Here is a 17056-nt window from a genome sequence, read left to right on the forward strand (position 1 = left end):
ATTGCTGCAGTGATAAATGGGGAAAAAATGAGATGATCAGTGAATGAACTACTGTAGCAGGTGGTAGTAGGTGTTGCTTATTAGATGTTCAGTATTACAAAAAAGAACAGAATGACAGTAATCCCCCAGAGAGACACCTCTCTAAGAAATAATCTGACACCTGTCATCATTTTCCAAGACAAGGTTGCTTAACAGTCCAAAGCTTGCAAGGGGATAATGGCAAGACAGTGAAGAAGGGGCTTCTGACTGGGACTTTTGCCTGCATCCATTTCTGCTCATGTCAAAGATTATGTGGCTACCAGCCGTGCTGTGGTGGCACGTACTGAATGTGACTGCCTGTGGAGGAGTTTTAAGTTGTTTTCTGTGAACCTTAGCTGGGCTTACAGCATCCATCATAAGGTGCAGCCTGCTGCAGCACTTGGGTGTCTCTTTCTTTTTGGATGACAGAAAAGCATGGACTGTGGCCACTCTTTTTCCAGAAATGTCATCATTTAGGTGTCAAGGTAAATGCTCTGGATTTTGCTCTGCTCTCTTTCTTGAGGCCACTGCAACTGTGGGGTCAGGTCTGCAATTAGTCAGGTCTGCTTCACTTCTGAGCTTGCTTCTTCATATCACCTGGCAGCCTGGTGAGCACTGTGGCTCTGCAGTGCCTGTGTGTTTATTTGCTTCTCTTCCCCTCCAAGGAAAAGAGCTTATTTCTGGTTTCATTTGCACTCTCTTTTTGGTGGTTGTTTTAGCTGAACTTTTGTTGGGAGGTGTTTTAAGTGGTGCGTTTTTCTTCCCTTCTTACTTTCCTTTTTCATGCTTATGACCTGACCAGCTCCATGTCTTACTCTCTGACTGAAAAGAGGTGAGGTCTTTGTTAGCCCCTGGATCCTTGGATCCCAAGGGTTTCTAGAGTCTTGGAGCAAGCTTAAAGAGATTTTTTTTCCTCTTATATGAGTGTACTCTAGTGTACTCTAGTCTGAAAACCTCTGTTCCAGCAGGGTAAAGCTCTGGCCAACAAGTTTTTTTTCTGGAGTTTGTCTCTCCTTTGGCTACCCCAGGCTTAAGCTGAGAAGTACCTTGAAGGTAAGGACTAAGGCCGCTTAATGTTTAAACTTCGGTATTCTAAGGGAAGCCATTGTATGATGATGAGGACTGGTATGCCTGTGCTACTGAGAAAATGAGCAACAGCTCTCTGTACTGGCTGAAGCTTTATAAGTGCTGGAAATGTCATGTTTTGATTTCTTCTGTGGTTATACTGGGGAGTGACAAAGATAATTTGAAGTTATGTCATCAATAGGCTGTGTAGGATGAGGTGCCTGAGCCAGTCAGGGATGCTAAAAGGCTTTACTTGTCAGTAAGGCAAGAGTGGGGATGTGGTGAGGAACTGACCAGTGCTCCTGAGCTATGGATCACACTGACCATATGCAAGTGCCAAATACTCAGCTCTAAATGTGTCCTGCAAATGTACCCAGAGCCTGATGAAGAGATTGATGGGAAGCTTTCTTTTTCTCTGAATGAGGCAGTGTGTCTGGGGCAGTTTTTACTTAGCAGCGGAACTGGCTTAATGTCTCTCAGTACCTCATACTGTCAACTGGACCTGTCTTCCACAGAGTTGATTTAATTTGGGTCTGGCCATCCATCTGGACATGCTCTCTGTCTTGCCTTGGTGCAAAGCAGGCAGTGATCGTTTGCAGTGTGAGTGAGGCTGGCTTTGCAGCTTGAGGACAAAGCATTTGGAGCTGCATGCTGGCTCTTCCAGCTGAATTCCTTTAGCCTGCACGTGTTGTTTGCAGAAGAGGCAATGCATCAAAGAGAAAAGATCTGCATGGTGAGGGAAGGTGTGGGTTATAGTATAGGTCAGTTTGGCAGTGTGTCTGCTGTTGGACTCACAGCTGACTGGTGTCTCTTGGTAGTGTTTGGCCCAAATTGGAGCTGATGTTTATGAATGCAATGTGTGAAATGACAGCTAAGCCTCGGGTCAGCAGGAGATTAGTGAGGATGGCCACAGGTTGGAGCACCAGCTTGCACTGTGCACACAAACTGAGATTATTTTAACTACAGAGGTTGGCTGCAAAATTAAAAAAAAAAAAAAAAAAAAAAAAAAAAAAAAAGGTGCATGTCTCTCTCTGTGTACTTTCTGCACAATCTCTCTGCTGGAATAGTGCCTTGATTCTGGAAATTTCCATAAAGGAGCATGCACAGGAAAATCCTGCCAACCCCATGCTAGCTGGATGGACTGCCATGTGTCCTGGGGCAGGGAGGAAGGAAAGAAGGCACGCTTGGACAAGCAGCCTGGCTGAGGGACATAATGACACTTCAGTTTCTGCATTCTGCAAAATGTCCTGCCAGCTACAGTCACAAGTGCTGACGGGAAAGAGATTTGGTTTTGTTCCAGTTAAAATGACAATTGGTAGCTTGGTCCACGATGCAGGTGAGATGTTGTGTTCTCCTCCATGTGCTTTACCCCAAGCGAGGGAGGGATTACCTCAAACCGCTATCTCCTTTTGACTTCACATGCATTGGCTTTGTCCCTCACGCCATAGCTGGGGCGGATTGAAAGCCCCAGAGGTGAGAAAGAACAGGGTTTGTCAGGCAGTGCCCCGCTCGTATCACAGGGTGGTTAGCAGCAGGGAGTGCACCAGCTCAGCTGCGCTGGCGCTCGGGAGGCGGCAGGCGGGGAGAGGGCGAGGTGGCAGCGCTGCGGAGCCCCGGCCGTGGCGGGCACAGCTCCCCGCACCGCGGGCTCCGCTGCCCAGGACTCGCCTCCTGCCCAGCCCTGCCCTGCCCTGCCCTGCCCATCCCATCCCTGCCCATCCCTGCCCATCCCTGCCCGGCCCGGCCCTGCCCGCCCGGCCCCGCCGCCGCCGCGCTGCCCCCGGGCAGACACGGCAGTCGAGCCCGCTTAGCTGCGATAGCCAGGCTAATCAGGGCTGATGGCAAGTGTTAGGAGAGAGCTAGGGTCATTGTAGTGTCTGCTGAATTTGTCACGAAGGGCCTCTGGGTGCCGCCAGGGTGAGACAGACGATTTACTTCTTCTGAACCACGGAGGGAGCTCAGAGACTTAGCTCAGTCCTGTGCTTCCTTCTGATGCTCACTGGCGGGCACTTCTCTCACCTTCCCACCATTTCTCATCCCTGTACATACTTTCCCCCCATCTCCTGCTGTGTTTTAGTGGTGAACACACCTGTGGCTTTGCTCCTGCGGGATATCTTAGTAGAAGCAGCCCTGCCTTCGAGGTGCCATCGAGCACCCTTCTCTACCCCTTGCTCAAGGGCATGGGTGAGCAGCAGGGAACCATTATGTGAGCATTGTTTCCTTCCTTGGATGCCCACAGGCAATGCCATTTCATTTCCTCCCTTACCCTGGTCTCCTGGTCAGAGTGAGTGGAGAAGAGATCTTTCAGAGCCCACACCTGGCACTCATGAATATTTAATGTTTCTTGCTTTTATTGCCCTTGAAGAGCAAAACCTTTTCATATTTGATGTCCTGGAGGGCTGTTTGGTTGCAGAATGTTGTTTCATCAATGCTTTCCCTCCAGACTGCCCAGCCTCTTTCCTTTCTCTTCTTGAGCAGCATTCCCTTTTTCACAAAGGATGCTTCAGAAAAGGTCACTGTCCCTTTCATATCCCCTCCTTACTGTGAGCCAGCATGGTTTCTGCTCTGCCAATGGTAAAGGACAAACAGGGATGTGGGGAAAGGCAGCAGTGGGGAGGGAGGCCAGGAAAAATGTGCACATAAGCTGAGGAGCAGCACAGAGGCAGAGAGGAGGTGTAGGCAGAGCAAGAGGAAAATGGCTTAGCAGCAGGTAGAGGCAACAGAAGGTGGGAAGGAGGCAGAAGGAGGATTTTGATAAAGGATGGGCTTTCCAGGACCTTTCAGAATTTGTCATTCAAGATGTACAGGTGTTGCTGTGGATGGCAGCTTGTCCAGCAAGGGCCCTTTGGAAAAGGGAGGCATCCCAGTTCTCTAAACCAGAATACTCCCAAAGCTGCACTTCCTGTTTCCACTGTTGGGCTGTTGCTTTAGAGACCCCATTATTTTGGCCTCCAGCTTCTATGGTAAATCATCACGTATTGGCCTTAGGCCGTTCAGTCTTTCTCTCTCTTTCTCCTGCAATTGCAACTGATATTTGAATGTTTGGATGTGTTTAGATTCAGTATTACTGCTTTTGAAGAGCCAATCTCATATCCATAGTCAACATCAATGGGAAGAGAAAGATGAATCTGTCTAACTGTGAAATTAAAAAAAACAAAACAACAAAACCCCGAACTGGTTTCATTTGGACTTAGAACCTGTTAATGCTGAAATTCTTTGTGATGTGGAAAAGATACCACAGGGGTCACCTGCCAGTTCTTGGGTCATGGCCCCACGTACCCCAGAGGGCCTAACATGGGGGCAATAGGTATGATCTTGGAGCTGTGGAGAGCATTAGGACTTGTACCATTAGTAATCCCTCTGAGAGTCAAGATGGAGAATGTATGGGCAAGCAGGATCTTTCCAGGAAAAAGGCAGACAAGATTTGCACTTGCTTTCTCTTGGAACATAGACAAAATCAATTTTGGTAAATTCTGACCCAACAAGGATGCTGTCTGTAAAATTCTGGTGGGAATGTCTGTTTTGTCTGTTCTGCATTTAAACCTAAGGGCAGCCTCATCTCTCCTATTACCCAGCTCTGAAATGGAGCTAGCATCAATTGATCTGAAAAACACCACACCCTCTTGCAGCATTACTGGCACAGCTTCCCACATCACTTGGCTCTGCCTAATGTACTGGCCAGGACAGTTTATGGGAACTACTGAGCTCATTCTGTGACACAACATTAATGCTGGGAACACGTAGCACTACAGTGAGGGTGCACAGTCTTGAAGTCCCAGTGCTGCCCAGAGCATTTCTCCAGGGCCCAGCAGGTCTCAGGGGCTGTGCTGTTGGGCTTGGTGTGCTGAGAGGTCAGAGAGCTGTCAGTGACTCAGGGCACAGCTGAGTGAATGGCTGGAGCTGTGTCCCTGATGTACTTGTCTAGAAGCTGCCTTATGCAGTGACTGGTGACACAGCTGGACAAGCAGGCAGCAGGGCTTAACTACTGCTCCACAGCCTGGTCTTGGAGCTATTGCCATCATCCCTTATCCTTCATGATCCCATGGAGGCACCAATAAGCATCTTCTCCTTCCTACACATCACGTACCTGTAAATATCACTCCTGTCTCTTCCACTCTGCTCTGTCTCCAAAGCATTCTTTATTAATCTAAACCAGTCTGCTGTTTCACAGCAGGCACACTTCTCCCTCTTCCTTCAGTGTTTGTGAATTCCAAACCTGGCTGCCCCACCGCAGGTGCCACTTCCCTCCCCTCTCTGTGGGGTAAGCAGACTGGGGAATAGACATGGAGCATAATGTATAGTATTGTGTGGTAATTACTTGGTGCTGGGTACACAAGGGAGATTATCTTGTGCCTCAAAGGGCTGTCAGAGAATCCTAATCTTATTTTCCCCTCCTCTTTCCCCTTCTACTGCCATCTGAAGCAATGAATTGGTTATAAATACCTAATTAGCTAATTATTTGCTGGCCTACATGGAACATCTTCAGCGAAGGAACTCTCTAGGTATCTGGGGAGGACCTCCATGGAGACAAGGAGAGACAACCTCGTGAGGTGTGCACAGGGATAAAGGCAGTACTGTGATGCTCAGAAGAATTTCTAGACTTTCATCATCTCCCAGACAGCAGAGGAAAAGCCATTAGCTCCATGGAGAAATGGACTATGTTTACCCCTACTTGTGGCTGTGCGCTAAAGAGTCAAGGGGGAAATAAAACCACACGAATAATTCATTAGGTAATTAGAGAGTGAAAAAACATTTTTTTAAAAACATTTTTTAAAAACATTTGCACTGGGCAGAGATTCTGTGCTGGAAGATTTTTGGGCTGTGCCTGCTACTTGTGTGCTCCAGCCCCACTGGGACATGAGGACTAGCCAGGGGAGGAAATTGTGGTTTTCATGACTGTCTCTTGATGATACTGCCACTGAAAAAAACCCCAATTATCTATGCAAGTTTATATGTTCTGAAAAGGTTCATCCCACTGGCAGGGCTGGTCTTGGTCTGTCCATGCAGGTCTCACAGGCTGCAGGATACAGTTGCTGTACTGGAATGACCTTCAGTTGGAGCCATTGGATAATGGGGCTGTTGAGCTGACATGCCCCTTTGGGACAGTCTGTTGTCCTTCTGCAGGGAACGGGGAGGGAGGTATGTCAGTCAGATAGCTGATGGCACCAAAAGTCTCTTTCTATTTTCTTCTCTGCTGCAGATGGAGGCCTAAGTTTAAGAGATCACAGCATCACAGCAGCTCTGCTGGCTGCCTGTCAGTAGAAGTTAGGACAAGAAAGGGCAGTAACCATAAATCTGGCTAGGTCTGGACAGTAGTTAATTTCTGACACTCTGCTTTTATTTTCATGGTGTTTTTTGCCTTTTTTATGTTTGTCTTGTAAACTTCTTTCCTTTTCTTCTCCTTTCTTTCCTCTCTCTCTTTCTCCATCCCTGTGTCGAACACTTGCTCCTTCTGGTTCTCTTCTCCCCCTGCAGGCATGCGCATCCTTGTGAACCTGCTGCTGGACACCTTGCCCATGCTGGGGAACGTCCTTCTTCTCTGCTTCTTTGTCTTCTTTATCTTCGGCATCATTGGGGTGCAGCTGTGGGCTGGGCTGCTCCGCAACCGCTGCTTCATGGAGGAGAACTTCACAGTGTGAGTGACTGGGAGACAACATCTCCTTCCTTCCTTCTGTGGATGGTTCTTTTTCCCTCTGGCCGCTCATGTTTTCTGCCAGGCTCTCTGTGTATCACTACTCCAAGTGTGGGGTGATTGTGTGCAGGTGTTGGGAACATCTTGCAGTAGAAAGGGAGGGTGGGCAAAGACAGATGGTTTTCTTCTGTCTTCACAGCAGGTGTCTGGGCTCACTTGGATTTAATCAAAGCACAGGTTAGCATGACTGTCCCCTCCAGCCATGCCTAGTAGTACAGGATGGTGCTCCTACACCCAGAAAGAACTGAAACTCTGACACATGTTGCCAGAAGATCCTGAACCTGCTGCCTCTTCAGAAAACAGCACTTGCAGGAGTCTTACAGAAAGCTATTGTGCTGCCTGATGCATCCAGGAACATCTCTGATACCACCAAAATGGAGCTGGGGTCACTGTTTCAGCAGTAGTTCATTACCTCTGGAAGGACACTGAGAAATTTCTAGAAAACTTTGGGAGTAGAATTGCATGTGGCCAGTGCCATGGAGAAGGGATAGAGGGCTGCTGGGAGAGGTGTCCCATAGCTGGGTTAGTAGAAGTGAGAGCATCTGAAAGCAAAGAATGAATGTTTGAATGGGACAAAAACTCGTGGGGAAACATAGGAACAGTTCTGGCAAAGAGAGCCTGAAGCCACACAGGGGTCAAGTACAGGTATCTGAGGTTTATTTGGGGGGTCAGGGGGCACAGCTTTACTCCTCCCACAGGCAGTGGGGTGGAAAAGCTCCTGCCTGCTGTGAATTCTCCGATTACTCAGTTTCAGGGCACAGCTCTTCCTGTTGACTCTCTGGCTTTAGTAGATCTCAGGCTTTAAAATGTTTTCTTAAAACCGTATGCTAATCCCAGGTGTGCTATCAGTGTAGACCGCTTAAAGAAAACCCAGAGCTGTCGATCTGTTTAAACCGATTAAACAGTTCTGAAGCTTTACAGCATCTCAAATTGGAAAAAAAAGTGTGAAAATACAATGTGCAGAACAGCAGCAGAGTTGCAGAGCAGGTGCTGCTTAAAGTAGGCATTTCCTGTGTTTATTTATTCCTTGGGGAAAAACTACTCTTTAGGATGATTGTCCTTTATGTAAATCAGGAGTAGCACTTCTTTAATGAGTGTAATTACATCCATGGAGAGTTGATGGTAACTGGGAAGTGAATTGGGGCCACAGCCTTCACAAAAGCAGATATTAGAAAATACTTGGCTGACCATTACTAGGGAAGTCAGTTCTGAAGGTGCCCATGCATGACGAGGATGAGTTACAACATACCTTTGTAGCTTAGTCCTGCTTAGTTAGCAATCAGAGCCTGTCTTTTTCATCAACACCTGTCCTCTTCCAATGACATTTAGTGAAAAAGTCTGCATTTGTACACAACGTGAAAGTTGTGCATTATAGCACTGCAAGGAATACACCAGATAGAGCTTAATCCTTTTTTTTTTGTTTTTGTTTTTTTTTGTTTTTTGTATCTCCACCTTTCACTTTTCTGATATTAGCTCATCTCCAGCTAGGCAAGCATAGATGATTTTAATTATTCATGCATTTGGAAGGTGCTTGCATTATTTGGAAAAAATACACGAACTTGTCATAAAACATTGCACCCATAATGCCAGCTGTCAAGGAGGAGTCAAAGTTAAGGTTAAGTCAATTTTATCTTTCCATTTCCAAATTTTAAGGCTTATCTGTGCAATGTTAATTATGCATGAACTGGATTTTTTTTTAGAAGTACAGAAGGTTCACTACCAAATGTTATAAAACATGTCCATCAGCAGTTACATATATGAACATATTACAGTAAAGCCTGATGAACTTCCTTAATGTCATTGCATCTGATTTAGCTTTGATGTTAATGGGGAGAGTGATCAGACTGCAAATCTCTGCATTCTAGCTTTTTTTCATCTCCATGCAAGCAGATTGTGCAATTTGGCCTGGGGTGATCTGATGGCAAGAAAAAGCTCTGAAAACAGGGGACTCACCCTACAAATTTGCTGGTTTTCAGGAGCCCTGTCATTCCTCCCCTTCTCCTGAGTCAATAAACCTGGAAATCCCCTACCCAGTGCAGTCCCTATGTCAGAATGGGGGCTCCCAGCCCCATCAGTATCACTGATAGATAGGAAACTCTTTGTCACAGGAAATTTGACTGTGGGTTCTTTTGCAGACAAGGTGACATTGTCCTGCCCCCTTATTACCAACCAGAGGAAGATGATGAGATGCCCTTTATCTGCTCGTTGTCAGGAGACAATGGAATTATGGGCTGTCACGAGATACCCCCGCTGAAGGAGCGAGGCCATGAGTGTTGTTTGGACAAGGATGATTATTATTATTACAATTCAGTCCGGCAAGAGTTTAATGTCAGTGGTATGTGTGTGAACTGGAACCAGTACTACAATGTGTGCCGCACAGGCAACGCCAACCCACACAAGGGTGCCATCAACTTCGACAATATCGGGTATGCCTGGATTGTGATATTTCAGGTAAGTCTGAGTTAGCTTTCTTACAAGGCTCAAGCTTATATTTCTGTTTTTCAAATTTAGTTTTTCTGGGCTCCAGTGGTAGTTCCTGCAGGGTGTGGCAGAGATGTAAAGGGCCTTGTAACTCCTATGGTAAGGCTAACAGTGCACACAGGAATGTGCTTGCCAAAATAAGCTCCACTCTTCAGACTGGCTTGTACCAGTTTCCCCTCCAGCTATAGTAAAGGAATTTTTCTTTGTCAATTCCCAGCACGTGTTGCAGATGGGAGCTAAAATCCATGCCTTTTTTATTTTCCTCCGGCTGTACGTGGTGTCCAGTCCAAGGGGCACAGCAACCTGCTGCGGGTTTTCCCCTGCTGTGATCCAGGGAAATGAACTATTTTAATGAAATATTCCTGCTGTGGACTAGAATGATCTCACAGGCTTTGACAGTATTCCAGTGTCAGCAAGCAGTGCCATGCTGATTTCCCAAAATGGAAATTTGGCTTCGTTAAAATTAATTGTTGTTTCTCACCTTTCTTGGGTTGCAACTGTCCTGCCAGTATCTATCTGCTTGCTATACACTGAGGAGTGAGCTCTGGACTACCCCTCCTGTTTCTCTTGTTTGTCTTTGCAGGTGATCACACTGGAAGGGTGGGTGGAGATCATGTACTATGTGATGGACGCCCATTCCTTCTACAATTTTATCTACTTTATCTTGTTGATAATCGTAAGTATAAGATTTGATGAATGTCAGCAATGCAAGCTAAGAACTGACAAAAAACAGGTCTTAAATCAACATAGATACTGAGGAAGTAAACTTCTAGAAAATTCAGAAATCTGGCTAGTTGATTTTCACCAAGAGTCTGAGAGAGGATCACATATGTAGTTGTCAGCCAGGTTATTAGCTTTCACTCAAAAATATACTTAAGATTGATTTTTAAATTTATATATGCCCAGTGTAGAATAATGTTCTCACTGGCAGATCTTGCAAAGTAAATGCCCCAAACCACTTGACTTAAAAGCCAATTCTTTCTCTGCCCTTCTACTAGGTCTCTATACAGTTTAAGCTCTTGAGTAATTTTTGAGCCATGTTGAGTGAGGAGCTTTTGGCAGCACCTGAGTTTATCAGGTTCAGAGTCTGAGATTCACATTTTGTTAGATTCAGAGTTTGTCATGCTGAATTACTTCCTCACCATGAGCAAAAAGGAGCTACTGCTCCAAGAGTGTCAGCAGTCTGAAATAAACTGGCTGTGTGAGATCCCCTGTGGATGATCGGATGGAAAGAGAGAAGTGTGTCAGCAATGAGAACTTAATAAGCAGTTTATAAGCCCTGTGGATTTATGCAAATGAAGTTTGAAGGTTGGTTTTCTGCAAGAATATTCATTATCAGCACTTGGGATGAGAGGTGAGAAACATGATGCCATTGCCTCCCCATTCCTCAGGTTCCCTTGCATAAGTGCGTTTTCCTGGAGGGAATATCCTGTTTGTAACAAGGAAGGATTTTGGTTTTTATGAAGGCTCTTGCACATTGCTCACCTGGGGGACTAAAGCCAAGAATGAAATGGAAAGACAGGATGAATTATGGGAAGTATAAAATCTGTACATAGTAGATGCAATTTAGTTTCAGGTCACTGAGTAAGGACCTCAGTGTGTTTCCAAGGCCAACATACATTTGGATGGGCTGATGAATGGACCTGGCCAGGACTCTGATCTTCATCCAACACTTGTCCTATGGGGCCATGCCCTTCAAGAAATAGGATCTCTAGAAGCAGTCACCCAGTAGCACTAACAGACTGACCTAGTACGGGATCTAGTTTACATTCAAGCTGCCATGCAATGACTTGAGGTAAAGCAAACTTTAATCCATTTCTTTGAGAAATTCTGCAGCCTGTTCATATGGAGGGTGGCCCAAAAAAAAAAAAATCTATTGGCCCATTCAGGTCAGACAACATAAAAAGATCTTACTATATCCTTGATTTCACCCTGCCTTATGGTCTTCTATTCTCACAAGGGAAAAACAAGGAGATAAAAACAAGAATATGGCATACTCCCTGTTGGTGAAGCATGAACCTGGACAGCAGAGGTGAAATATACCTTAAGAAATATTGCTTTTACTTTGATGCTGGAGAGTCCCAAAGAGACAGAGCAGAGATGTGATTGCATAGCATGAGATGATGGAGAGGAGTTTCCACAAGCTCTATTCTCAAGGGCAAACTGGACATCTTCTGCTTTTTGAGAGTTGAGATAATAATAATTTCCCATGAATTTTGTTCATATACCCATCAATGCAATAGATATTTAGTACGTACCTGTATTTTGACTTTGTGCAGAATGGTCAGGATACCCCAATTTGTAGAATATGCAATTAGATACAGACTTTACTCCTTGTCCCACAGCCCCAGTCTCTCCCAGAGCCAGGAAGGACTGTGCAGGATCAGTGTTTAACCACTGGGGCACACTTACCTGGTCTTTTGTAGGCCAGTTCCAGAAACTGCCCTTCTCCCCACATTTTTTCAAACTACATAAATTCTGTCAGCATATTTTTGGTTTCTAAGTATCCTTCTAGTGCTGGCTCATGTCATGTGGATTCACAGTGATTCAAACTGTGTCTCTGAATTTTCAGGCACCAAAAACCCTCAATTAAACACTCCACCTGAGATGTTACTGCAGAGTGTCATTGACATTTCTAGACACTCCCTCCTCATTTGCAGAAGCCATATAGGTTTATTTCTGTCAAAACACGGGAGAACATGAATCTCAGGTTACTTTGGGCCTGCTGAGAACAAAGGAGTCATATGCTAGGTGGAATAGTTTCTTTACCTTTTGTGGAGTTAGGCCAAGGAAGTTTTTGGCCTTCCTACTACCTTCTTGGTATACAGCAATGCCAACTTTATATCATTTGGCTGCATTTTCTATCTGAATCTTCCTATAGAATGATGATCCCTCTTTAAGTCCCATGAAGTATGGCCCTTCCAGCCTTTATCCTTCCCTCCTTCTCCATGTTTTGAAGACCTGACTTTCTAAGCAGGATTGTTCTGACAGTCATACTTTAAGCCCTGACTCTTTGCTTTTCCACACACATTCTAGGCTTGGCTCAGACTTACTCTTCTGGGGCTGGATCTCTGCAGCTTCTGTCTAGAGCTGTGCTTTCATCCATGACTTCTTTCCTACAATGATATCTGCAAACACCTACATGAGGGCATTACCTGCTACTGCTCATATGGCAGTAAGAAGGCTCCACCACCTAGATATACTCCCAGCACAGCTAGAAGTCCTGCATAGATGTGCTTCTCTGAGGGGAAGGGTGCTGACTGACTGTGGCACTCTTGAATGGCCTTGTAGAACAGTCTGGGAAAAGCATTTTATGTCTTCAGCAGATTTAAAATGCTTCCCCCTTGACCAGAGATCATGGATATGACATGAAGGAAGGACTACTCCCTGCTCTTGGGTCAGTGTTTCACTTGGGTTTTCCTGCTTGAGGTTCAGGTGTCTCTTTGTCACCTCTCCAGCTACCTGGCCACTGCTATTGCTCCTGGAGCATAGCAAGGAGCTCTTCTGAACTCTTACACTGGCATCAGCATTGCAGCACTCAGAGGCTCCTTGAAGGGTGCTGTGCTTACATGTGTGGGCCTCAGAGGGCAAGATGGAAATCTAGGCATAAGTAGTAAAAGTAATTCACAAGTCAGGATTTGCAGCACTAGTCAGATTTTGTTAGATATTGCAGAGATGGGGCTTGAACTTTGGGCTGAATGAGGCCAGGATCTGCTTTATCAAAGCACAGCTCAGTCTCAGGGCTGAACAGGATGCTGTGTTGGGACTTGGAATCGAGGGTCTCCATTTGCTTCTCTCAAATGCTTTGATTCCGTGTCTGACTCTTTCTGTCTCTCTGCTCAGCCAGCTGAGATGAATCACTCAATTAGGAGCTTTCTGGGACCCTTCGTGTCCTTCTCCTAGGTGGGAGGCAGTGCCAAACTCAGCAGAGACTGAGAGTTTATGGACTTGCCTGTGGCTTTAAGGATTAACCAAGCTAATTTGCTTTGTGTTTGATGTTCCTAGCTAAATGAATAAGGACTGGGGAGTAGTTCCCATATCCACTCCTTTCACTCCCCCTCTTTTTGTTCATCTGGTGGGAGAAGGCAGCAAATGGTGCCTGTGAGGACAGGGCGCAGGGATGTGCACCTGAACCTCACTCCTGATTCAACCCTGGGCTGACAGTGCGGTCCTGGTGAGGGCATCTCTGCTCTCAGCTCTTCCTCTTGTGGCCTAGAGAGAAGGTGTTGCAAGCCCTAATTGCTTGTTGTTTGGGAGTTGTGGGAGGTTGCAGAGTATGGGGCAGTGTCACAAGTGGCATTACAGAAATGTTCACACAGCTGGTGTCCATCTCCCTGCCCTGCCTCACTTAGTGCCAGCTGAGGGACATAACCAAAAGGAAAGCCCAGGTGAATATCATGCTGCTGAGGAGAGTGCATCAGAGAAGAATTTGGATTCCCAGTAATATGCTCATCAGTTAAAATAAAACATGCAAGACATCACAGACTAGGAAAAATGTTGGGTGAAGGCAAAGGAATCTGAACAAGGCATTATTTTAATTTTCAAGGCTGCATGCAGAAGCTGAAGGAAAAATAGGCTGAAATATGGGGGAAGGAAAGAGAAGAGAAGGGTTCAGTGATGACAGGAAACAGAATTAGAACAGCTTTGAAGGGTGCTGAGAGGAGGAGGGGGGAAAAAAGCCCTTTATTTTGAGATACTTTATTGTCCTTATGTTGAAGCTGGTTGGAAAGAACTTCATGTTTCAAAGGGTCATTGAGATGCTAGCAGGGACACATGCCCTTTGGACAAAAGGCACCTGTGTCCAAAAGAAAGGGTCGCCCACAAGGGCAAGCTGGTCAGGGGGACAGTAAGGGCTATGAACTAAGGGAAAAGCTGCTTGGATAGGTAAAACAAGCTCTGAGGTACTTGCTGAAATAAACCTTTTTTCCAATCACAAGCACTGGGGTCAGGTTATCAACACCTATGCCTGCTCTGTCCCCTTTGCTGGAAAGGCTTTACAGGAGAGGAGACATGTGAAGACAAGGTCAGGACTGAATCCTGCTCTCTGTCAGAGCTGTTTGCTTGCAAAGGAAGGACAGTGAGGTGAGACTGGGTCCTGTGTGGGTTCATACAGGAGAAACTGGTGCCAGGATGCCCCTTAGCAGGAATGCTCACAGGTCCAGAGGAAGCAGAAATCTTGAGCTGGTGCTTAATCTCCTCCCAGGGGCTGCCCCATGGAGTCTTTTTCAGAGCACTGCAGATGCAGAGTCCTTGGTCACAGTTTAGTCTCTGCATTTTATCAATGCCCTATTGACACAGCTCTGCAAAGAGCAGGCACCAATCAAGGTGTCATAGCTTTTGAAAATCATTTTGAATGTAGTTATTAGCCCTTTTATGTATGAAATCCTCATCATATTGAAGCCCAGGATTCATCCTCTATCTACCTATCTATGGATAGATCTCCTGGTGGAAATTAATCTCTAATTTCATGATCTATAATACAGGGTGAGTTTATTTTGCCTCCAGAACTCTCAGAACAAAAAAAAAATGCTTGCTCCATTTTATAAATAGGAAAAACAAGGTTTAAAGGGAGCATGCGAGTTTTAAATTAAGCCTGGTAGACATTTGGGCTTCTTCATGGAGAATAGGGAGAACTTGGGCATTTTGTATGCTCTTTCTAAGAAATTGGGAGTATTTTTTACAGTTTCTGTGTTTGAAATGAGAAGCCTGTGTAGGCCAGAGGACAAGTTAAAGAAGAGCTAATATGATATGTCTTGTATCAGAAGAATACAAATTAAGCAAAGAAGTCTGGCTTTACCAGACTACTCAGTGTCCTTTTAAAAGTTGTTTGACCTTGTAAAGTATTTTTTTATTTCAAAAGTTCACTCATTTCAGGAAAGCCCCATCTCCCTGTTTGAAGAATTAAGGTGCAAATGGTAGAAACCAATAATATGCCCCATGTATACTAGTATGTCATTAAAATGATTTCAGAATACTGACATTTCTTCCAAGAGGTGGAGACTATAAATGGCAGTGCATGATTTTTCCAGTGGTAAATTAATAAGCAGAAGAGAAATCAACCAAACTGGTTTTCTGTCTCCTACCTTCTATTTAACACAAAGAGGGGAAAATAAAGTCCAGTTTTCATCAAACCCTTTGTATATAAGTGATTGCTAAAAGTCCCAAAACTTGCTAAAAGTTGGACCCATTTCCTGAATTTCAATGCATAGCTTTAAATTCTGCATGGAAATTATGTTGAGTGTGCCCTCAAAACCAAGCTCATACACTTCTGGCTTTCCCTGAAACCTCCATATGCAGACTGATTCCCACTCCTCTGTCTGCCTCCAGTCACTTTCCCCTCCTCTCTCCTCTTACATTCCTGCTCCCACATGTTCTTTTCCATGCTGATATTGGTCCCTTCTTCTCCTTGGCTGCTAGGTGGGCTCCTTCTTCATGATCAACCTATGCCTGGTGGTGATCGCCACGCAGTTCTCGGAGACCAAGCAGCGGGAGCACCAGCTGATGCAGGAGCAGAGGGCCCGGTACCTCTCCTCCAGCACGGTTGCCAGCTACATGGAGCCGGGAGACTGCTACGAGGAGATCTTCCAGTATGTCTGCCACATCCTGCGCAAGGCCAAGCGCCGCACCCTGGGGCTGTACAACAGCGTGCAGAGCTGGCGCCACGGCCACGTGCAGGAGCCCGGCGATGCCAAACCCGTCAGCAACAGGAAAAGCCAGAGGCACTACAGTAAGGATTGCGTGGGTAAAGCTGGAAATGCCAGTGGGGGAAATGTGAGAGTAACTGGGAGCGTCTCCATGTGCCAGCTTGCCAAAGGAACTGTGCCTATAAAGCACAGGATTATAATTGACATTGGCCACTGCGCGTGGCACCGGGGCCAGAAAGGTGAGCGTGACCAGCAAGAATGGGAATGAAACAGGGCTGGCCAGCAGGGAGCATGGATAATCCAGATATGAAATCCAGAGACCATAAAGAGATTAAGACACTGAGGCTTGTAAAGGGCTCCATGTCTGGTATAGCCAGGTGTTAGCAGTTTGGAAGACAGAAGAATTAGGGGATACAACAAAGTGGGACAAAGGATTGGACCTGGTGGCACAGCAGGTCTCACAGAGTTCTCCCAAAGTGAGTTGGTTCCAGACCTCAAGAGAGAGGCAAAGAGTTGAATTGCAATAAGGTGTTGCCTGAACCTAAGGAGTGATGCTGAAGAAGTGTGGTTGATATGCAAGGACGGTGGAGACAATTTCTCTTGACGGCAGCACACACCGCTACATAAAATCAGACGTGAAGTATCATTTAAATTGGGTTCCTGGCTGGAAAAGTCACTGTAAAAATGGTTTTGTAGAGTTAGTATTAACTGCCTGCTGATGCCTTTCCCTAAGTTATGCTCCCATTAACAACCAAAAAGGCAGATTTTCCTTCAATGTGTCTTGCATACTCAAACTTTCATTTTCTTTACTTGCTGGGAGAAAAGTTTCTGCAGGCTTCATGCACTATGTTAATGAATTAATTGCTTCATTTCACCTAGTATTCATTTGATCTTCCAGGCAAAAATGGAGGGTCAAGGAACACAAATTTAGGTTTCTCTGGTTCATAGTGCACACTGTCAGGAAGTATTTTTATGTTATGTCTTCTGGCTTCTTGAGATGCTTTTCTAATGTAGTTTCTCTAATTTAGAGAGTTCAGTTCAGCCTGGGGGTTCTCAGACCCCACTTGTAGCAGTTCAGGCCAAAAGCAGCTCCTGTGACCACTCTTCCCCTCAGGTCCCACTTAACACAGGCTAGTGTTAAGTGGTGTCAAGCTAT

The 17056-nt window shown here is 45.6% G+C and overlaps 1 protein-coding gene across 4 annotated transcripts in view; it reads left to right on the forward strand.

The window, feature by feature from the left end:
* Window positions 1–17056, forward strand: part of CACNA1I (calcium voltage-gated channel subunit alpha1 I) — a 167174-nt gene that overhangs the window by 107023 nt on the left and 43095 nt on the right. For all 4 annotated transcript variants that reach the window (XM_077783408.2, XM_085570383.1, XM_085570382.1 and 1 more), the window contains 4 exons: window positions 6559–6718; window positions 8911–9226; window positions 9840–9932; window positions 15674–15983. In XM_077783408.2, the coding sequence (XP_077639534.2) occupies window positions 6559–6718; window positions 8911–9226; window positions 9840–9932; window positions 15674–15983 (879 nt within the window). The remainder of the gene's footprint in view (window positions 1–6558; window positions 6719–8910; window positions 9227–9839; window positions 9933–15673; window positions 15984–17056) is intronic.

This window comes from Lonchura striata, chromosome 1A, assembly GCF_050655825.1.
Source record: "Lonchura striata isolate lonStrDom1 chromosome 1A, ASM5065582v1, whole genome shotgun sequence".
In the NCBI taxonomy this organism is placed as follows: Eukaryota; Metazoa; Chordata; class Aves; order Passeriformes; family Estrildidae; genus Lonchura; species Lonchura striata.